General features: G+C 43.0%; 1 protein-coding gene and 1 non-coding gene across 3 annotated transcripts in view; one reads left to right on the top strand and one right to left on the bottom strand.

Moving 5' to 3' along the window:
- BTBD7 (BTB domain containing 7) overlaps positions 1-22,821 on the top strand; it is a 95,491-nt gene that overhangs the window by 68,518 nt on the left and 4,152 nt on the right. Inside the window, exons 4-9 of one of the 2 annotated variants that reach the window (XM_049769863.1) lie at positions 5,204-5,412; positions 7,345-7,420; positions 8,173-8,333; positions 15,676-15,819; positions 17,824-18,013; positions 20,575-20,753. In XM_049769863.1, the coding sequence (XP_049625820.1) occupies positions 5,204-5,412; positions 7,345-7,420; positions 8,173-8,333; positions 15,676-15,819; positions 17,824-18,013; positions 20,575-20,753 (959 nt within the window). Of the gene's footprint in view, positions 1-5,203; positions 5,413-7,344; positions 7,421-8,172; positions 8,334-15,675; positions 15,820-17,823; positions 18,014-20,574; positions 20,754-22,821 lie in introns of those variants that run through there. The other variant, XR_007493794.1, reaches the window with a different exon arrangement.
- On the bottom strand, positions 20,305-20,378 carry TRNAI-AAU (transfer RNA isoleucine (anticodon AAU)). The gene has a single exon. It is a non-coding gene; the product is annotated as a tRNA-Ile (tRNA).

Here is a 22,821-nt window from a genome sequence, read left to right as displayed (position 1 = left end):
AATTCATGGGGGGCCGGCATGGTAGTGCAGCAGTAGGGCATTTGCCTTACATGTGGCAGAACCAGGACGGACCTGGTTTGATCCCCAGCGTCCCATATGGTCCCCCAAGCCAGGAGCTATTTCTTAGTACATAGCCAGAAGTAACCCCTGAGCGCCACCAAAAAGAAAAAAATTTAATGGGGCCCCGTACAATAGCACAGTAGATAGGGCGTTTACCTTGCATGCAGCAAGGTTAGCCCACGTTGGGTTGTCAGCATCCCATATAGTCCCATGAGCCTGCCAGAAGTTATTTCTGAGTGTAGAGCCAGGAGGAACCATGAGGACCATTGGGCTGAAAAGCCATAATAATTTATTTGGGGGGTTGTTGGAGTCACTCCTGATGGCGCTTATGGGATGCCTGGATTTGAACCAATGTTGGTCCTAGGTCGGTCACTTACAAGGCAAATGCCCTACCACTGTGCTATCTCTGGCCCCATAATAATTCTTTTTTTTTTTTTTTTTTTTTTGGTTTTTGGTTTTTGGGTCGCACCTGGCAGCGCTCAGGGGTTACTCCTAGCTCCACGCTCAGAAATTGCTCCTGGCAGGCTCGGGGGACCATATGGGATGCTGGGATTCGAACCAATGACCTTCTGCATGCTATCTCTTCGGCCCCAAATAATTCATTTTTAATGTGAGAGCTAGCATACCACTTTGACACAGGTGCTGCAATCCTTTAACCTCGGCTGAGTGTGAGTCATGAGTGGTACACTGCTGTCCCTGCTTTGCATGCAGTAGACCTGGGTTTGATCCCACTGCCTTACAACCCTCTGAGCATTGTCATGTGTTGGACTCTTTCCCCACCCCACAAAACATGTACATACATCTTCCAGGTTGCTATGTTTTTCCTAATTTTGATTTGTGAGTTGATATCACCAATTTAACACATATTAATACACAAAATGCTGTTTCTGAGAAAGTGGTTCTCAGTGGAGCGTTGCGGATTAGCGTTGATTAGGGGCATAAGGGAGGATATGTCTAGTTAAGTGTGACTTTGCCTTCTATAATTATGGTCTTGGGCAAATTAATCTTTATAGATTTTAGTGTATTTATCTATAAAATGAGGATAGCAATAATTTCTTCAAGAAGAGTGCTTGAATTAAATAGTCTAAAGCACAGAGCTTGGTACCAAAATGTTAATTATGTTCAGCTTTAATGAACACTCACTCTACTAAGCCTCGGCACTATAAAGTCAGATGAACAGGGTCTGTATCCCAAAATAGTTCAGTGGCAGAGGAGCTCAACACTTCTGTCAGAAGAGAGTATGAGAGTGCAGTGTTCTTCAGAAGCACTGGCCATCACGATGCAGGCTTAGGCTGGCCTTCAGGAGGCACATCAAGATTGATACGTGAAAGAGGCAACATTGCAGCTGATTCTAATATGGATATGGGGGGCCCAGAGAGCTAGTACAATGGGTAGGGCCTTTGCTTCACATGCAACCAACCCGGGTTTGATCTCCAGCATCCCATATAATCCTCCCCCCATGCTTCCAAGAGTAGTCCAGAGCATAGAACTAAGAGTAAACTCTGAGCACTGACAGGTGTGCCCCCCTTCCAAAAAATAACCAAAGGATATGGAATTAAGGAGAATTAAGAGCTTAAAAAGGGGGGGGGGGAGTGACAACAAAAAAGGGGCATTGTCATATACAAAAGCCAGGAGGTATACAAGTGATTGATGCTGTAGCTGTGTTGTAGAATAGGAAGCAGCATGGGGCCTGGAGAGGAGGGCGGCAGGGCCCTATCAGGAACATGGAGTTTGGGTTTTTTTGTTTTTTGTTTTTGTTTTATTTTGTTTTTCGGGCCACACCCGTTTGATGCTCAGGGGTTACTCCTGGCTAAGCGCTCAGAAATTAGCCCTGGCTTAGGGGGACCATATGGGATGCCAGGGGATCAAACCGCGGTCCTTCCTTGGCTAGCGCTTGCAAGGCAGACACCTTACCTCTAGCGCCACCTCGCCGGCCCCTGGGTTTTTATATTAAGGTCATTTATAAACAATAATTTATTACAGAGGCATTCATAATTTACTTTCTTTTTTATTTACCCCACCCCCATTTGTTTTGGGGCTACACCTAGCTAGGCTCAGGGCTCTGTGCTCAAGGATGGGCTTTGGGGACCAGGGATTGAATCCGGGTCAGCTTTGTCCAAGGCAAGTGCCTACCTGCTATACATTACTCCAGCTCTATAATTTACACTTCAAACGACCATTCTGGGGGCTGGAGCAATAGCATAGTTGTAAGGCATTTGCCTTGCATGTAGCTGACCCAGGATCCCTGGCATCCATCCCATAATGTCCCCCGAGCGTCACCAAGTGTGCCCTCCCCCCCAAAAAAAAGACCATTCTGATAACAGTGTAGAGACCACAGTGTTAATATTAATAAATGTGGGGGTGGATTTAGTCTGTTTTCAGAAAGTATCAATTTCTGAAATTTCCAGACATAAGGATGAAGTGGCGGGAATTAGCTTAATGAAAGGGCCACGGGGCCGGGCGGTGGCGCTAAAGGTAAGGTGCGCCTGCCTTGCCTGCGCTAGCCTTGGACGGACCGCGGTTCGATCCCCCGGTGTCCCATATGGTCCCCCAAGCCAGGAGCAACTTCTGAGCGCATAGCCAGGAGTAACCCCTGAGCGTTACCGGGTGTGGCCCAAAAACCAAAAAAAAAAAAAAAAAAGAAAGGGCCAAAGAGATAGTAAGCAGGTAGCACACTTGCCTTGCACAGTGTCAGTCTCAGTTTGATCTCTGGCATTACCTGTGGTCCCCTGAACACTACCAAGTGTGGCCCCCAATGCATAAATGAATATATTGGTTGAGGGCCTGGAGAGATGCCACAGTGGATAAGGTGCTTGTTTTTCACACTGTTGACTCAGGATTGATTCCCAGCACCACATATATGGTCTGTAGCTTGATGGGCATTTCCACAGCATGACCGTGACTCAGCTCACAGTCTCCATTGGCATTAAAGACCCACCATCAAACTCCGAGGATGGTTTCTTTTCCCACTTCTCAGCACATGGTCATGCTTGGGACTGTCCTTGCCAATCTAACTGAGGTGGTCTTGGCCTTCCTTGTATAACCCTTAAAATAAATCACTGTGATGGTTACTCTTCCTTGGCTATCATCATCTAACCATGAAGGGTTCTTGAACTCTGTGTCCAAGAACATTTTTCTAAAGAGCCTCTTTTGAGGAGAGAAGAATGATTCTTTTGTTAGAAATTTCTTCGTACTTAGTCCAAATCTCCTTGTAATACCAGTTGCTGGATTGCTGGTTGGATTTGCTTCTGAAACAGTAGAGCAGCTTTTTTTGAATTTAGGAAGGTTCGTCAGACTTTAAATCAGGCTCAGACATTTCTCTTGGTTTCTGCAGTAATCTCCAATAAGCTGAGTAATTTTTGCTTGGACTTCTCCTGTGATAGGCCTTAAATCCTCTACTGTTCCCTTCACTCACAGAGAATTCTAGAAATTTATGCATGTCCTATCTAAAATACATTGCTCAGGAGTGGACAAGCCCCCACAGAAGAGCACCTCAGCATGATATTTTTTATTAGGTCTCTGTGTTTATAGGCCAACACTCTGTGATTCTTTTTATCTTAAAACAGCCATGTCTCATTTTATGTTTGTTTGCTTAAAAGACCCAGATGTGTCGTTTACATAAATGTTAGGTAAGCTACTTTCCCTTTCTTCTGTGCAGTTTTAAGATCTACATGTCAGACTTTATCATTTTTTTAGTGAAATTTCACCTATCTTTTGACCCCTCTTTTAGCCCATTAGAATTCAGTTATCCTGTATGTTTACTGTTTCCTAGATGTACCTTATCTGAGATTGTGAAACACGCTTTTCACATTTTCTTCCAAATTCTTGATAAACATGGCAAAAATAGAAACACCCCGTTGTTCCCCAGAGACCCTGAATTCACCAGTGCTGCTTTAAGATGGCTGTGAATATCAGCTATGTCACACCTCAGCATGTCTTTGAGGATCTCAGTTATGCATGTTCCACATTGTTATTTAGCGCCTTCCATATGCAAGAAAGGGCTGGAGACCAGTGAAGACCACAGTCCTGTCTGAAGTGGAGCTGTCTGCGAGAGCCAGGCATTGGTTGAACGGCTTCACAGAACGAGGGTTCCACAAGCCTCAGAGCTCATCTTTCTCCCTTTCTAGCATCATAGCAGAAATGGGAAGGGGTGTCCTTTCAGATCCTTTGTTCACCCCCTCATCTATGTCCTCTGAAGAGGAGATTCAGCCCCCTTCTCTTGTACGATTGATATTTTCACATCAAAATTGACCTTCGGAGACTCAAGTGTATTGATGCCATTTGGGGCAGCTCTGTGACAGTTCTGAGCTTATTTGAAATCAGCCCATTTGGCCATGATTTTGGTGGTAGTACTGCTTAAGTGCCTCTTTTTATTTTTCGCTGTCAAATGTTTTATATTGAATTTAGCTGTGAAGAATTTCTGTCTAACTATAGCTTTCCACCATCTCTGTCATTCAAATTTCACTTGTTTTTTATTTTACTATCTTAAAAATGATCTTTCCTATGAAAATAGCCATCAGACTCTCTTCTTTGAGCTCTTTAACTGTGGTGGTACCTTAGTTCCTTTCTCAAGAATCCTGATCTGTTTTACTTGGGTCTCTGATAGCTTTTTGGCTTGCTGAAATTAGTATAAAACTTTTTTTGCCTGTGTCCTAAGGAACTGCACTGACAACCATGTAAAGTATTATTTGTCACGGGAAAGATGCCATGAACACACATCCTCCAAGCACATGGTGGTCTCCCCTGCCCTCCTCCAGTCAGACCTCTTCTCATTGAAGAGCTATCAGACCTTTCTCTGACAACCAGGCCCCACTGCTCCAAGGTCTGCTCGTCTTTTCCCTACTCTCCAGTGCACTCACCGTAGTGCTTGGACTGCTACATTAGCACCTAAGTAGTTATTTTCTTAACCAATTGTGAGGATTCTTGTTCTTTTTCTGTGATCTATATCTGGACAGCAGCTCTCCTGTAAATGCCATAGTCTATTGCCACTCCAATTCCACCAAATCTTGGTGAGTTCCATGAGATATTATCTCCTCTGGTTCCCTTTTACTATTGCCACTTTGAAAGTACAGTGCCTAATGCACCAATGTTCAGTAAGTAATATTTATGCTTAATCTCAAGAAGTATTTGCCTTCTCTTTTAGGCTGTGAGGATATCATTGCTGAGAGCATCTCATTAGATACCTTAATTGCCATCCTCAAGTGGAGCTCTCACCCCTATGGCTCTCAGTGGGTACACCGACAAGCTTTACATTTCCTCTGTGAGGAATTTTCCCAGGTCATGACTTCGGATGTTTTTTATGAACTCAGCAAAGACCATCTACTTACTGCTATCCAGTCTGACTACCTACAGGTAATCATTTATGCATCTCTTAGATACATTGTCATTCATGTGTTCTCCAGGACCCCATCTGTATTCTGTTACCATCCCATTTAGTGATACCCTCCCACTCAGAATACCCCTTTCAACTATGTATAATAGTCTCTGGCTCTTGGGCCCTTGGTGTGTGGTGCTGCTGTGGCTCACTCAGCCTTGCGTATAAATCTGGTGGTCCCAACCAGCCGTACCAAAAGGAGCATGGCATTCAGTAAGGTCAGAAGCGTATCCCAACAAGGAGTTCCTTGGCTTCCGTGCATAGTAGGTTTACTCGAATGGTCTCTTATATTTGGTGGAGTGTCAGATATTTAGACTAGACACAGTCCAAAATAAGTATAACGTTCCATTTCTGGTCTACTCACAAGCTGATACAAAGTTCACATATGTGTCCTGATAAAGTACAATGTTCTCAACTAACTTTTAATCAGAAATATTCCCAAGTTCTTACACCCTTGACTTATTATTAGTCTGCTCTGTTTATTTAAGCTACTACAAAGAATGCTTGCAGATGAAGTATGTCCACATTTAGTGCTTTTGTTTTGGGAGGGGGGATGTTCTTTCAGGGGATTTTGTTTTTTTGGTTTTGTTTAGTTATATGAATTCTGTTGACCTGTACAGCCTTTTTACTGGTCTGAGGACCCATTGAACTATTACCTCTCTGTACTAGAAAAATTGTCAAAACTCTTGCCCTTAGAAGTGCAGTTTACACTTACCACAGTTAGCATCTGGGCTTTTCTTTCAGCTCTCAGTACAAATGCTATCATAATCAGATCTGATTTATTTAGAATCTGAGTTCATTAACCTTGTTTCACTGTCCTCATCCAACTGTGTGGTTGGGGAGTAGGATTTGTTCGTTTTCTCAGATTATAGAAGCTTTGTGCGCCTTAGAAAGTAAAAACCTGGAAAGCAACCTAAAAGCGCTTTAAGAGTTTAAATCAGACATAGAGAACGGAGGGGGCAAATTGCAGCAGCCTGCAGCGTGCTGGAAAGGCCTGCACCCCAGCAGGTTACTTCATGCCAGGAAACAAGAAGCCACATTCATTCTGTTCCTCCAGCAAAGAAGAGTTGCTCAGTATCTCCCTGTTTTTACTCTTTATATGTTCATTATGTCCCCCAAATTAATTGAAGGTCGCTGTCTAAAAGTCCTCTATTATGAGAAGTTTCATAAATAGGGGAAGTGAATTTTTTTTAAACGTCAGGTGAAAATAAAAATACAGGGGCCGGAGAGATAGCACAGCGGCGTTTGCCTTGCAAGCAGCCGATCCAGGACCTAAGGTGGTTGGTTCGAATCCCGGTGTCCCATATGGTCCCCCGTGCCTGCCAGGAGCTATTTCTGAGCAGATAGCCTGGAGTAACCCCTGAGCACTGCCAGATGTGGCCCCAAAACAAACAAACAAACAAACAAAAAAAGAGAGAGAGAAAGAAAGAAAATAAAAATACAAAGTTTAGGGCCTAGTGGGAGGGTGTTTGCCTTGCATATAGTCAACCTGGGTTCAATCTTCAGCATCTCATATGGTCCCCCAAGCACAGCCAGGAGTGATTCCTGAGTGCAAAGCCAGGAGTAATCTTTGATCGCTGCCAGGTGTGGCCCAAAAATAAAACAAACAAACAAACAAAAAAGCATCAAAGTTTAGTTGCAGCAAAGAGTGACTAAATTAATGCAATGCAGTCTTGTATGTATGTGGATGGACAACAGATTTAACACAGGCATTTCAGACAGCTGACCTGAAGAATGAAATGTGGTGAGTTGCACACTATATTTACATATTTTTATTTTATTTTTTTTAATAAATTTTATTTTATAAATAAAATAAAATATTTTATTTATATTTACATATATTTACATTATGACCTAGGGAAAGTCACTAATGAAATTAATCAATAAATACTTTTTTTTTTTATTTATAGGCAAGTGAACAAGATATCCTTAAATATTTGGTTAAATGGGGTGAGCATCAATTGATGAAAAGAATAGCAGATAGAGGTAAGCCCAGAAAATTTACTTTTCTCTAAGTGTTTCTCAAAAGTCTTGTCGAAATGATGCGTGTTTGTCAATACAATTAGTAGAAAAGATAGAACAGCAAGTAGCTTGCTTGCCTTGGATCCTTGCCCCCCCCCCCCCCCAATTTGGTCCCTAACCACACCAGGAATTATTCCAGAGTTTAAAGCCAGGATTAGTTCCTGAGCCTGAGTATAGCCAGGTGTGACTCAAAAACTGGAAGAAGAAAGTTTGTTAGTTTATTAGAAACTTACAGAAAATTTTGTTACTCAACTTTCAAGTTTTGATTTTGGTTTGAGGACACACCAGGCAAGATGCATAGCTGACTCCTGAGCAAGCCTTCTTGCTCCCATCCTGCTGTAAACCAGTGTTCTGGCCAGTTCTCTTTTCATAGTGGCTATTTCCATGCTTTCCTGGGTCCTGTTGATTTCACTGTTTAAAATGCACACACACACACCCCCAGTCAGTGCTTAGTGCTGGCTGTATTCCCAAGCATGAGAAGACTGCAGTTTGTCTTTTAACATGTGTCTGTTAAATAAGCTAAGCACAGGCAGTGCTGTGAACTCTGTTAATGAGTCAATACTGTGTATTAATAAAATATCTTTAAGCAGATGTACATACAACACAGTGAGGTCCTGAGCAGTTAGCAAAAATGTAAAGAGGAGGAAAGTATTAGGAAGCCCAAGGGTTCTCTGAAAATGTGGATTTGGCCAGAGGCTCCCTTTTCTGTCTCCTAGAGCCAAATTTGCTGAGTGGTACCGCCCACAGTGTGAACAAGAGAGGTGTGAAGAGACGGGACCTGGACGCAGAAGAACTGAGAGAGATCCTGTCTTCTATTTTATCTTTTGTGCGCATCGAACACATCTTACCCATCAACAGCGAGGTCCTTGGTGATACAGTGAGTGTCTCTGTCTTTCTCCCTTTTGTGAAAAGAAAGTGTACCAGGATGTGGGCAGATCCCTAGTTGTAAATCTTCTCTGAGTCTGTAAAATACATGAGGACTGGGACAGATGTCTGCATGTCCCAATGTCTGGCACCAATACGTGTTTTGGCGCATGAGAGTTGAGTGGGTGACTGTTGGTCGTAGCTTTGCATGAGGATAGTTTCTGGGGAATAAATCCAACATTTGTCAGTACAGACTTATTCCAAAAGGAAGAAGTAGAAATTGCCTTTGGAGACTCCTACAAATAGAAATAAATCAGAGTGCAACAGAGAGGGAGATTGTTTCAGTGTCAGAGTGCAACAGAGAGGGAGATTGTTTCAGTGTAAAAGAGGAAATAATTAAAAAGTAGTTTTTTTAAATAATAGAATTGCTCAGGGCTGATAAGACAGAGCAGCAGGCAGGGCACATGCCTGCAAGCTGCTCACTCTGTTTCGATCCTCAGTACCCCACATGGTTCCCCTCGCTCCCCACTGCAACACCAGAAATGCTCCAGATGCAGGGCTGGGAGTAAGCCCTGAGCACTGCTAGGTGTGACTCAACTTCACCCCCCCATATAATAATAATAATAATAATAATAATAATAATAATAATAATAATAATAATAATAATAATAGGATTGTTCATATTATTAGACTAGGGAAAATAAAAGTCCTCAAAAAATTTGTTCATGGGCCCGGAGAGATAGCACAGCAGTGTTTGCCTTGCAAGCAGCCGATCCAGGACCTAAGGTGGTTGGTTTGAATCCCGGTGTCCCATATGGTCCCCTGTGCTTGCCAGGAGCTATTCCTGAGCAGACAGCCAGGAGTAACCCCTGAGCACTGCCGGGTGTGGCCCAAAAACAAACAAACAAACAAAAAAATTGTTCATGTGGGATGCCAGGAATCAAACCTGGGTCCGACGTGGGTTAGCCACATGTAAGGCAAACGCCCTACAGCTATGCTATTTCTCTGACCCCTAAAGCATTAATATTTAACTTATTATGCTAACAAAACATAAGAAAAAAATAGCCCAGAAATATATAATTATTAATATATAAGTTAATATAAGAACTAAACATATAAATGTATGATCACAAATCAAGGTGCTCCTGAGTAACTGATGAACAGGAGAGGAAATAGATTCGTTTACAGTTCAAGCCTCATTTAACTTGTACACCAAATCCTTCTTAGATTAAAGAATTAAATATTAAATTGAACATGGAAAACTAGAAGAAAGCAATTAAATATTTATGAAATCTGATTAGAAAAATGTGTTCAGTCTCACTTATAAGCACACACACCAAAGAAAGCAAAAGGAAACAGTAATTGATTGTTTTTTGCTTATTTATCCACAATTTTTGAGATAATACTACTAGTCTATGGAGAAACTATAGTTGGTACATTAGTAGCTTTATCATTAAATATTTGGAAATAACCTAAATGTCTGAAAACAAGGAAAATAAAATAAATTGTATCACAGATATTCAGCAAAGCATTTTGCTGCTCTAAACACAGTCGTCGTCTGGAGAGATAGTATAGGGGTTAAAGCAGTGGCTTTGCCAAATTCCATTCCCTGCTCCACAAAATGTCCTCTGATCACCACCAGGAGTGACCCCTGAGCACTGTTGGGTATGAACCAAATAATCAGAAGGATTAATTATAAAATTAATATATAAGCATAATAGTAGGTGCTAATTATAGAATATAACTTTATATTTTTTATGGCTTTGGCCCCTATAATGGGTTTTTTTTTTGAGCGTTTAAAATTTATTTCTGCTTTAACATCAACATAACATTGGTTTATAACATCATTTAGATTTCAGTCTGAAGTATGCACATACCAATATCTATTTATATTGCATTATCTCTTCATCTAGATTCCCTTCATCATGTAACTTCTCTTTTTGAGGGGGAAAGAGAGAGTGTTATGGACCACATTCTGGCAATGCACTAAGGGGATCATTCCTGGCAAGCATAGGGGACCTTTTGCCATATTGGAGATTCAACCTTAAGTCAGCCTATATGCAAGACAAGCACCTTGCCCACTATACTGTCTGCCTGATCCCTAGAGTATAATCTTTCAAAATTATACACAGGTCGGAGTAATAGAATGGGGTGAGGTATATGTGGCTGATCCTGCTGCCAGTCCTCAGGGACCACCACTAGCACTATAGGGGTGGCCTGGGAATCCCTGGTACAGATCCTCAGTAGCACCTCAGCCTCATACCCTCACATTGAACCACCAACAGTCAGCTGAGTGTCACCTTGAGGGGCCCCAAGGCCTCTTGAACACCACATGGGAAACACCCACCCCATGACTCCCAAAAGAAAATAAGATACTTTATATATTTTAGAATCTAGTTATGCTAAAGTTCTTTGGGGGAAAAAAGGCTAAGGAGGGGCTGGAGCAATAGCACAATAGAGAGGGTATCTGCAGTGGGGAAGGGGGTGGGGAGAGAGTGTGCTAAGGAAATCTATCAATATTATTTTACTGACACTGGTGGTGAATTGGTATTGGAACATGCATTGGTTAAAACTCTATTATGAAGAATTTTAGTAAATCTCTTTGTTAATAATAAAGAGGGGCCATGGTCTGTATGCTGGTGGGACTGGGTTCAGTCCCTAGCACCAGAGCCCCCTCTGCAAGTCACCCCAAGCATTTTCAGATAACCCCATATAACCTAAAGGTATGGCACAAAACCAGAAATAAAAATGGGCTGGAGCAATGGAACAGCAGGGAGGACATTTGCTTTTCACATGGCTGACCCAAGTTTGAACCGTGGCTTCCCATGTGGTCCCCCGAGTCTGTCAGGAGTGATTTCTGAGCATAGAGCCAGGAGTAACCCCTGAGAGCCACTGACTGTGTCCCTCCTCAAAAAAAAAAAAAAAAAAAAAAAAAAAAACACAAGTAAATGAATAAAATAAAACAAAATTATTTGGGGGGCTGGCAGGATGATTCAGTATACCTTACTTCATAATACCTGGTTTCAATACCTGGTCCCTTCTACTCCCCCAGAAAATAATTGTTTTAGGGATGGAATGGTAGAACAGTGGTAAGGCGTTTGCCTTGCATGTGGCTGACCCAGGACAGATGCGGGTTTGATTCCCAGTATCTCATATAGTCCCCCAAACCAGGGCCGGGTGTGCCCCCCCCAAAAAAAAAGGGATCCTGGAGTCCATCTCTTCCCAGGTATGGGGTTAGGGGACACCCCATGCCGGAGGCATTCTCCCTAGCTTGGGGGCTGCTGGGAGGTTTGGCAGGCCTCCATTGTTCCCCTATTTCTAGGCCTGGCCTGAGTGCCACCTTGGGTGGCCTGCTGTGGGTTCCAGGTGGACTCTATTAGGGGTCTCCAGGCTTCCCCCCCTTCCTACTCTAGGGAGGAGGAGCAGAGGGAGAGGCCAGGGAGATAGCTGGCTTCCGGTGCCTTGATCCTGGAGGCCAGCTCTTCCCAGGTATGGAGTTAGGGGACACCCCATGCCGGAGGCATTCTCCCTAGCTTGGGGGGTGCTGGGAGGCTTGGCAGGCCTCCAGCCATTTCCCTATTTCCTCCCCTACTCCAGCCTTTCCCTGGTTGCCGGCCCAGGTGTACTCTATCGTGGTCCTCAGGCTTTCCCCCTTTCTCTCCTGACACTAAGGGGGGGGGACACATGGGGTGGATGGTGGGCTGATGCAGCACTGTTGTATGTCGGGACATTACATTGTGGCATTCACTGGTATTTTTTTTTTCTCATTGGTCTCCCATTTCAAAAACTGCGCAGGGGCCAGTGCCCCCTCATGTACCATATATATATTTAAAATAAAAATGGGAGGATGGATTCTCAGTTTGGGAAGAGACCAGTTCAGGTGGGAGTACCATATATTTTCAAAATAAAATTGAGAGATGGACTCTCAGCGGCCTCTTGGCCTCTTCCTTCTTTCATTGTGTAACTGTGGTTGCTACCATACTAGGTTTCTGATTAGTTCCCATAAACAGTGACAATTGAGTCCACTGTCTTAAGTTAGATTGCTTATTTTCCCCACTTTTTATCTTTTCTCCTCTTTGTGAACTGTTCAATAAGGTATTTTGATGAAAGAGTCCCTCTCTATCTTTCCTTCCCTTTGTTATTTGTTAAATAAGGAAGTTTGTAGAAGTGTCCCTCCATAACAGTGGTCCTCAAACTATGGCCCGCAGGCCACATATTGTATTTGTATCTGTTTTGTTTCTTCATTGCAAAATAAGATATATGCAGTGTACATAAGAATTCGTTCATAAGTTTTGTTTTTACTATAGTCAGACCCTCCAATGGTCTGAGGGACAGTGAACTGGCCCCCTGTTTAAAAGTTTGAGGACCCCTGCTCCATAAGAACCAAGTCAATTGGATTGTTGGACTTGTTCTAGCATCCCCATAGGCACCAATCTCGCCCGGTGATACTGTTCTTCCTTTGCATAGGCACATTAAAATGGGAAATTATATACAAATATGTTCTTATCGAGATGGGGACACACAAATTTTCTTAAAATGGTGACAATTGTGTCCACTGTCTTAAGTTAGATTGTTTATTTTCCCCACCTTTTATCTTTTTTTCTCTTTGTGAACTGTTCAATAAGGAATTTTGGTAAAAGAGTCCCTCCGTTTAATGCTTTTGTTTGAACTAGGTCACGGGGATTATTAGACTTGTTCTTGCGGCCCCCTTATGCGCTGATAACGCCAGGTGGCATTATTCCTTGTTTGCATGGGCACATTAAAATGGAAAATACTATACATACAAATAAGTTCTTATCTAATAGAGATAGGAACACACAAATCTTGTGGTGCAATGGAACCTTATACCCTGAACATTGACATGATGACCTGGCACAGGCCTCAGAGGTTTGGGCATTTTCCAGTCACCCCTGAACTAGGGAAGCCATCTACGTAACATCCAGAGTTGTCTATGACATCACCTGGAAGCAGTCCTCTACCAGGGAAGACCCTACTGCTGCTCTGACATCAGTTTACTCAAAAGAGTCTTCCCTTAACACTGAGAAGATTTAAACAACAACAACGACCTGCGTATTGGACAGGGCTTTCTGCATTGCCCTTTAATTGTGAGTTGAAATTAGATGCCACTCTGCACCCTCCTGACTTCAGTGTAGGATATACAGATTTCAGGACCTTCAATACAGAAACATGATACCAACAACAGAGACTGTGAAAAATATAACTCTATGGGCACTATAGACAATGACCGGGATTGGACAAACTAGTTTGCCTGGAGCCTAGAAATGGTCTTATGTCAGGAAACTTCAGGGGTAGGGTCTCTGTGTACTTAGACCAAAGTTTTTCCTTTCCATGACCCCATACTTTGGTGGGTTCATGTAAACGATAATTGCCACTCTAACATTGTTTTTACAGTGCTCCTTTGACTCTAACCCTTTAAGAAACTACTAGTAAAAATATCTGGAACTGCAAAAAAAAAAAAAAAAAGGTTTACATTAGTGTTAACATATATGCTTTTAGGGCCCGGAGAGATAGCACAGCAGCATTTGCCTTGCAAGCAGCCGAACCAGGACCAAAGGTGGTTGGTTCGAATCCCGGTGTCCCATATTGGTCCCCGTGCCTACCAGGAGCTATTTCTGAGCAGACAGCCAGGAGTAACCCCTGAGCACCGCTGGGTGTGACCCAAAAACCAAAAACAAAACAAAAAAACAAAAACATATATGCTTTTAGTTACACTAGCATTCTGGGGGATAAAGGAGGGAGATACAACTGTTTTAACGAGTGTGGCATTTAAATGTTATTGCATTTAATAGTAATATTGAAAAACAATATTGAATTTAGTTTTGGAAAATATTTTTAAATTTAGGTTTAGCATGTTTAGCAAATATTTCTTTCTTTTTTAGTTCCATGCCTAATACATAAAATTCTCAGTTAAAGTTTCTTGGTAAGGACTGTTAACTGTAGTACTTAGTGTGTGCTCAGAACTGCGCCAAGGATTTTATGTGTGTTGCCTTTATTTAATCATCACAACCACCTAGCTTAGAAAGGGAAACCACAGCCCTACCATGTGTAGTATCCCACGTGCAGCATCCCATCTCCAGAATCACCTAGAAGCCCCTGAATGGGGCCTAAGCTTAGGGTAAGGAGATGTTTGCAGTCCTGTGACTAGTAAATGTGGGGTTAGGATTTCAGTTCTGTCTTTTTGCCTCTTGAACCCTTCCTTGCCCTAACCACTGCAGCTTGTTCAGATGCTTATGAGGTCAGTAAAGGCCAAGAATATCTGTATTTCATCTCATGAATGGAGGTGTGGGATGAGATTGGTTCCTGGATAAGTAAAGGGGGAAATGGTTTTATGGATAATTCCAAAAGTTGGGGGCAGAGCAATAATAGTAGTATATAAGACACTTGCATTGCATGCATCTGATCAGGGTTTCATCCCAGCATCCCATATGGTTCCACAACAGCATGAGTTTTTGGGTCCAGACCCACAAGTAAACTCCAGGCATTGCTAGGGGTTGCAAAAATATTTATATTAAAAAAATCCAAAAGTTGGGGCCAGAACAGTAGTACAATACAGCAAATAGGGCACTTGCCTTGCATGTAGCCAATCTGGGTTTAATCCCCAGCACCAATGCATATGGTTCCCAAAATCTGGAGTAAAGCCTGAGCACAGCTGCGTTGGGTTCAGAAAAACATGAGGAAATCCCAAAAGTTAGTATGATTCATTAGTTTTAACATTGCTTTTTTTTAAAAAAAAAAAAAAAATCCTGTATAGAGGGAAAAAATGGGGTATTTGTTATGCCTTTTATTGTTAAATTCTTTAGAAAACATTTGAAGTATTTTATAATTCACATATATTCCTAAAATGTTATGTAAGGGCCAGTAATAGTACTGCAGTAAGGCTTTTGCCTTGCAAGAATTCAATTCAGGATTGATCCCTAGCATCCCAAATGGTACCCTGATCACTACTAATTGTGATGCATGAGCACAACCAGGAACAAGTCCTGAACTGCTGAGTTTAGCCCAAAAAGGAAAAATAATTTTAAAAAGGTAAGGGGCCAGAATGATAGTACAGCAAGCAGGTAGGGCTTTTGCTTGCATGCTGCTGACATGGGCTTGGTCATCAGTATTCCTATGGTCTTCCAAGCATTTCTAAGAGTAATTCTTGAGTGCAGAGCTAGGGGTAACCACTGATCATTGCCAGGTGGGGCCCTCCCACCCCCCAAAGTAATATTTTTTATTTAAGTGGTGAAGTTTGAACATTTTTAATTGTTCATATAGTTAATGTTACTTTAGTAAAAGATAATATTGTATTGCCACACAAATCACTATCTAAAAGGCACTTTTTTCTCCCCAAGATGAAAAGAGGCCTGATTAGTACTCCTCCATCAGATATGCTTCCGACAACAGAAGGTGGGAAGGCAAATGCTTGGTTACGGCAAAAAAATGCTGGCATCTATGTGCGCCCTCGTCTGTTCTCTCCTTACGTGGAAGAAGCAAAGGTAATATAAAGTATTATATACTGTGGATGACTTATCACAGACTGTAGCAGGTGCCTATGTTATATAAAGACTTGGATATGGAAACTAGAGCAATAGCACAGGGAGTAGAGTATTTGCCTTGTACATGGCCAACCTGGGTTCAATTCCCAGCGGTCTCCTGAGCCTGCCAGGAGTAATTTCTAAGCACAGTGCTAATAGTAACCCATGAGCACCACCAGGATGTGCCCCCCAAAACTAAAAACAAATAAGAGATCTGGAAATGACCGAAATATGATAGTACCGAAAATTACTGAAGTAGAAAAAGTGAAAGTGAATTCTCCTTTGATAACAGTTTTCTGAAATTTAATTGTGAAGCATGTTTTTGCAGTGTGCTCAACTGCATTTTACATTTTTCTCTTCTTAGTAGCCTTGCAGTTGTTAACATGGAAAATTTTGTTTCTAAAATTTTGTTTTGTTTTTGCTGAGTTTTTTCTTTTTTTTTTTTTTTTTTTTGGTTTTTGGGTCATACCCAGCAATGCTCAGGGGTTATTCCTGGCTCTACGCTCAGAAATCACCCCTGGCAGGCTCGGGGGACCATATGGGATGCCGGGATTTGAACCAGCGACCTTCCGCATGTAAGGCAAACACCTTACCTCTGTGCTATCTCTCCAGCCCCGAGTTTTTTCTTTTAATATTTTACATTTGTGGTGCTAGCGTCAAACCCAGGGCTTCAAACAGGTGAGGCAAGTGCTCTAACACTGCACCCTATCCCTGGCCTTGCTGAGATTTTAAGATTTTATCATTTTCAAAAATAGGAAAAGTATTCTGCAAGCAAAATGCACACCTTTTGTCTGTCTTTGTAAACTAAAAAGAAACTAAAATGTACCTACTTGTGGTCCTGCCCAGCCTGGTGCCTGATCAGCCAGTTCAGGCCCTGCAGCTACTCATTGTGTCTCAGGACGATGGTAGCAGGGTCCCAGTTTGAGTGACTGAAGGAACCCCGATCCTCTGTTGATACAGAGTGGGCGGGGCTTATACACAGAGTTCTCGTACATTGTACATTTGCTGAGTTTGTTTTAGGATCTCTCCCAGCAATGGTAAGCAGAGAGTGACAGGGGGTAAATTTGGGCTGTGTATGTGCTCAGCTCACTGAATTCTCTCCACCCCAGTAGTGTTCTCCTTATAATAATTTTATGTATCCTTTACTGAAAGGGGGAGAGAGTACAGAGAAAGTTTGGGTTTCGGTTGTTTGCCCACACAATCCCCACCCCTGTAGATACAGAATGGGTTTCTCTGAGTTTAAGGCAATATACATCTGGCCTAGGTTCGATTCCCAGCATCCCATATGTATTCCCCAGTACTACCAGTAACAGTTTCTGAGTGCAGATTTAGGAACACACACACATGCGTGCAGACAGACAGAGCGAACTTGGGCTTCTTCAAAGTGGAGAAAAGCCAAGTTGGGAGGACTTTATAGATACTTCAGTTAAAAATAAACTGTTAGATGGTGATTATTTCGTGTGTGTGTGTGTGTGTGTGTGTGTGTGTCCGTGTGTGTGTGTCCGTGTGTGTGTGTGTGTGTGTCCGTCCATGTCCCTGAAGAGATACAGCAGTAGGGTGTTTGCCTTGCACTCGACCGATGTAGGACAAGCCAGGTTCAATTCTGAGCATTCCTTATGGTCCCCCGAGCCTGCCAGGAGTAATTTCTGAGTGCAGAACCCGAAGTAATCCCTGAGCACTGCTGGGTGTGGCCAAAAAAAAAAAAAAAAAAAAAAAGGAAAGACTATGAATAGAGGAGATGCACTCTAAGGGAGATGTCTCCAAAATTTGGAGACACATGCTTGGCTGCACTCTGCCACCAAGTTTGATTCTTGGCACCACATTTCTCCACATTTCACCATTAAACCCAAAAGTCCGGAAACAGTAGATCCTCTGGCTTGATGAGGTTCATGCTCTCTGTTCCTCGTACTTACCAGAGCTAAAAAACTGACTCCCTGATTGTGTGACACCGAATTGTTCTTTCAGTCCGTGTTAGATGAGATGATGGTAGAACAAACAGATCTTGTGCGGTTGCGGATGGTTAGAATGTCCAATGTGCCAGATACACTCTACATGGTCAACAATGCTGTGCCACAGTGCTGCCACATGATCAGCCATCAGCAGATCAGCAGTAACCAGTCCAGCCCTCCTTCCGTTGTAGCCAATGAGATTCCTGGTAAGGCCTTTGTATTTCAGTCATCCTATTCTGCTTTTGTAATGCCTTTATTTTCGACTCTCCGTGCTCCATTGCCCACGGTGTATTGATCACCTTAAAGAGAATTCCTTTCTAAGCTAAGAATTTTGTATTTAATTTACGTTGACCGATGTATACAGTTTGTCAGTTTTACTCAGCATTTCTCAGCATTGATCTTCTTGACGTGCAAACTTGGCGTGTCATAACTGTCTTGCACATTGTAAAGTGTTCACAGCTTCACTGGCCCGGACTCACTCCATGTCACTCGTGTATGTGTATGCTTCATGTGTGTACACGTACAGTCATGCCATTGCTGCCTCCTCTCCCCACTTCCTGGAGAAACAGTCCCATGTTTCTAAACATGGTCAGATGTCCTTGGTTAAAAAAAATCACCTATTGAGAGCCAGTGGTACAGTCCCATGTTTCTAAACATGGTCAGGTGTCCTTGGTTAAAAAAAAAATTACCTATTGAGAACCAGTGGTTTAGAGGAAATTGGATCTGTTATAGCCCTAGGATATATCTCACATTATCAGACCCATTGGGACAGTATTATTATATCTTTTGAGTATGTGTATGTCCCTCAAAATCTCATCACCCTTTTTTCAAGAACCAAAATGTCATCACCATTTTTCCAAGATTCCATCTCCCAAGATCTGCTCTATGAGTTTTATTACAGTGTAAATTGTTGTTATTAGGCCCAGAACAGTAGGAGAGAGGCAGCAAAAGGTGGCAGGAGTCAGAAGTCTGGTAAGCAGTTTCTTCAGCAATCTGGCAGGACCATCCAGCAGGAGCAATCTAGCAAGTCTTCTAGCCCTCCCCCCCCCATCTTTCCCCCCTTCAGCCCGTGGCATTATATACCCCCAGGCCAATTGTTATCCTGCAACAATTACAAGGGATGGATTTCTGGTTACTAATATCTTAACTTTTAAAGCAGGGGTCTCAAACTCGAGGCCCGCGGGCCGTTTGCGGCCCTCCATACAACATTTTGTGGCCCTGCCCTAGAGGAATCTTTTTTTGTTTTGTTTTGTTTTAGTTGTTTGGGTCACACTCCACAATGTTCAAGGCTTACTACTGACTTTGCACTCAAAGATCACCCTGACTTTGCCTCCTGCAGCCCCCAGGTAAATTGAGTTTGAGACCCCTGTTAAAGGAATAATAACACTCTTATGGCTGACATGTAAGTTAAGTAAGTGCCGTAAGTGTCTCTTTTTTCCTTATAGTAGATAATAAAGAAATTAGCTGTAGAAGTATCATTATCATGTCTCAGAAACTTATGAGCTTTTTTTTTGTTTTTTGTTTTGTTTTGTTTTGGGGCCACACCCAGTGACTGTCAGGGGTGACTCCTGGCTATGAGCTCAGGAATCGCTCCTGGCTTGGGGGGACCATATGGGATCGAACCGAGGTCTATCCTAGGTCAGCACAAGCAAAGGCAAACGCCGTACCACTTGTGCCACCATTTTAGTCCCAACTTCTGAGCATTTTAACCAAAGTTTTCTGGTAGCATTTTCCGAAGAAGGAAAATCTGATTTCATCAGGCACCAAGATTATAATAAGCAGACTGTAGCATTGTGGAAAATTTTTTTTTTCTGCTTATAAATTTCTGCTTCAGTTAAAGAATAATAAGAGAAATAAAGACAGGATCAGAGAGATAGTATAGCTTGTACAACTCTTACCTTAACCATTCCAGATTCGATTTCTGGCATCTCATGTCACCTTAATACCACCAGGAATAATTTCGATTCAATTCCTAGCACTACATCTGATCCCCCAAACCCACCAGAAGTGATCCCTGAGCACAGATTCAGGAGTAAGCTCTAAGTAGACTGTTCTAACAGTACAGATTGAAAGCTATTTGGTTAAAGGAAGAACTTTTTCAGTCACTATGAGACATTTTTGGTGAGGGTGGTTTGGGCCACAGTTGGCAACACTCGGGTTACTCCTGGCTTTGTACTCAGAAATCCTTCCTGGTAGGCTTGGGGGACCATACGGGATGCCGGGGATTAAACCCAGGTTTGTCCTGGGTTCACCCTATGCAAGGCAAATGCTCTACTGCTGTGCTATCACTCCAGCCCAGCGAAACTTTTTTTTTTTTTTTTTTTTGGTTTTTGGGTCACACCTGGCAGTGCTCAGGGGTTATTCCTGGCTCCAGGCTCAGAAATTGCTCCTGGCAGGCACAGGGGACCATATGGGGCGCCGGGATTCGAACCGATGACCTCCTGCATGAAAGGCAAACGCCTTACCTCCATGCTATCTCTCCGGCCCCTATACAAGTTGGCCCGTACGGGGATCGAACCCGCGACCTTGGCGTTATTAGCACCACGCTCTAACCAACTGAGCTAACCGGTCAGAGTTCCAGTGAAACTTTTATAACTCTGAAAAGTTATTGGTAGTATATAAATTGCCATGTCTCTGTGCCATTAGACGTACAATGACCAAAAAAAAAAAAAAAAAAGGAGTGTTAGATTGCTGCTGTTTTTCTTTGCATTCAGTGGGGATCTCTTGGGTGATGAGGTGTTTGGCCAACACTGTGGTTCTCCTGCAGTTCCTCGTCTCCTCCTCATGAAGGATATGGTCCGACGCCTACAGGAGCTTCGGCACACTGAGCAGGTGCAACGGGCCTACGCGCTCAACTGTGGGGAAGGCGCCACTGTCAGCTACGAGATCCAGATCCGAGTGCTGAGGGAGTTTGGACTTGCGGACGCTGCTGCCGAGCTCCTGCAGGTAGGGAACCTCCATAGGCTGCCGTTACACTGGCTTGACTGAGGCTTTGCCCCTGGAGCACTCCGGCTAGCGCTTTTCTGCTAGCTCAAGCTTATTGGGTAACTGGAGAGAGGCAGTGTAGCAGGATGGCTAGAGTGCATGCTGCCATGAGAACTGTGCTCAGCAGCACTGTGCATTCAGAGAAAGTTCCTTATCCGCATAAACGTTAGTGTCCCTACCGTAAAGGGATGTGCCAAAGAGGAGCTGCTGTGTGTTAGCAGGGTTGAAGGGGAAGTCAGGAAAGCTGACCCTTCACTCTGCCCTATCCCTAGCTTGGTCACTAGAGCTTGGTTTTACAGGCCTTTCCCTCTCCTGGTTTTCTCGCCTTTTTTTTTTTTTTTGGCCTGTTCAATTCAAACTGATGAGCACAGGAGTCAAGGAATGAGTTGTTTGTTTATTTCAGGCAAGCCAGGAAAATTCATTTCTGTTCATCATTGCATACAAAAAGCAATTGCTTTGGTCTTAAAACAAAGCTTGCATTTGTAATCTGCTCACATCAATAAATCAGAACCTTTAAAAAATGTAATTTCATCTGAGCAAGTGATTGGATTATTTTTTTGCTGCCAACTCTGGGCCTCGCTGGTCTGAGGTTGGTGCCTTCTCTGCACGGGCCCCGCAGCCCTGTCTTTAGCCCCATTGTGGGTGTCCCCAACCCTGCCATTTTTATTATGATTTTCAGCCCTAAAGTGGTCGAATATGCTATTCATGTCTATTTTCTTTGCCATTCTACATTGTATCTTAGTCTAATATATTGATTTGTATTTAAACTTTATAATGTAAGTCTCCCCAGAAATATTTATCAAAATATAAATCAACTGTAGTTGTGTCTGTTACCAGGTCATTACCTGGTTAAGGCAAAAAAACATGGTCTTCATTTTCCTTTTTGGGTCAGAAATAGGATCTTGGGCCAGAGTGATAGCACAGCAGTAGGGCATTTGCATTGCATGCAGTCAATCCAGGATGGATGGTGGTTTGAATCCTAGCATCCCATATGGTCTCCTGTGCCTCCAGGAGTAACCTCTGAGCACCTGTATCCAGGGATACAGGACTATCCCATGAGCGCCACCAAAAAAAAAAAAAAAAAAAGGATTTCTTGGTGGACCTGAACCCAAGGGGACAGCTTCAGTGCCTTTTATGTCCAGGGAACCACAATCCTGATGCAATTGACCCCACAACTGTTTTTGTTCTGTCTGGGGGCTATAACAGGAGACGCTCTACTAAGGAATTACTCCTGGCAGTACTCATATGGGATGCCAAACAAGTGCTCTCCCTGCTGTGCTGTTTTCCAATCCCTGGATTAGCCATTTCTGACCATCATGTCTTCAAATACATCTGCTCCATCTCTAGGGATGGAGTTTAGAGAGATTTTGTTTTGGTTGGGGTTATTGGGACCACACCTGGCTGTTTTCAGAGCTCTGTACCTAGGAATCAATCCTGGTAGTGTGGTGCTCGGTACCATATGGGGTATAGGGGACCAAAATCCAGGTGACATTATACACTGCCAGGGTGACTGCTATTGGCAGCTTTGCATGCCTGCCCATGTGTGTGGTTTTTACTTTGTTCAGTACATTCTTTCAGCTGCGCTGCTTGAAGCCAGGGTTGCCTCATGTTGTGCGTATTTGGCACTACCCTCACCAAGTCTCCATTTGTACTTGGTTGCAGATTCTCCAGTGCTTGCTGGAGGTCACATCCTTTTGTGATGCTTTTACTCACATGACCATGAGGTGGCCAGAAAAGCCTCAGCAGAACTGACAGCATCATACTTGGCAGTTGTGGCCATGGGGTGGCAAGGCCACACACTTGCAAAGCAAGTGCTTTCAGCCCCTGAGCTAGTTCTCCAGTCTTAGTTTTTATTCCAGGCAGAGAATACTCAAATGTTTTTCAGAATGTCCTAGGAGGGCCCTCATTTGCATGCCTTTTCTTCCTCTGCTATTTGGTAATTCTGTTTTCTTAGCAAGGGCATGTTTAAATTCGGTTTTGTTTTCTATGTTTTGCATTACCCAGAATCTTTTGTAAGTGATTCCTGACT

This window comes from Suncus etruscus, chromosome 3 (genome assembly GCF_024139225.1).
Source record: "Suncus etruscus isolate mSunEtr1 chromosome 3, mSunEtr1.pri.cur, whole genome shotgun sequence".
Classification (NCBI taxonomy): domain Eukaryota; kingdom Metazoa; phylum Chordata; class Mammalia; order Eulipotyphla; family Soricidae; genus Suncus; species Suncus etruscus.
Note: the sequence above shows the minus strand (reverse complement) of the source record. Positions and strands in the feature narration are given on the sequence as shown.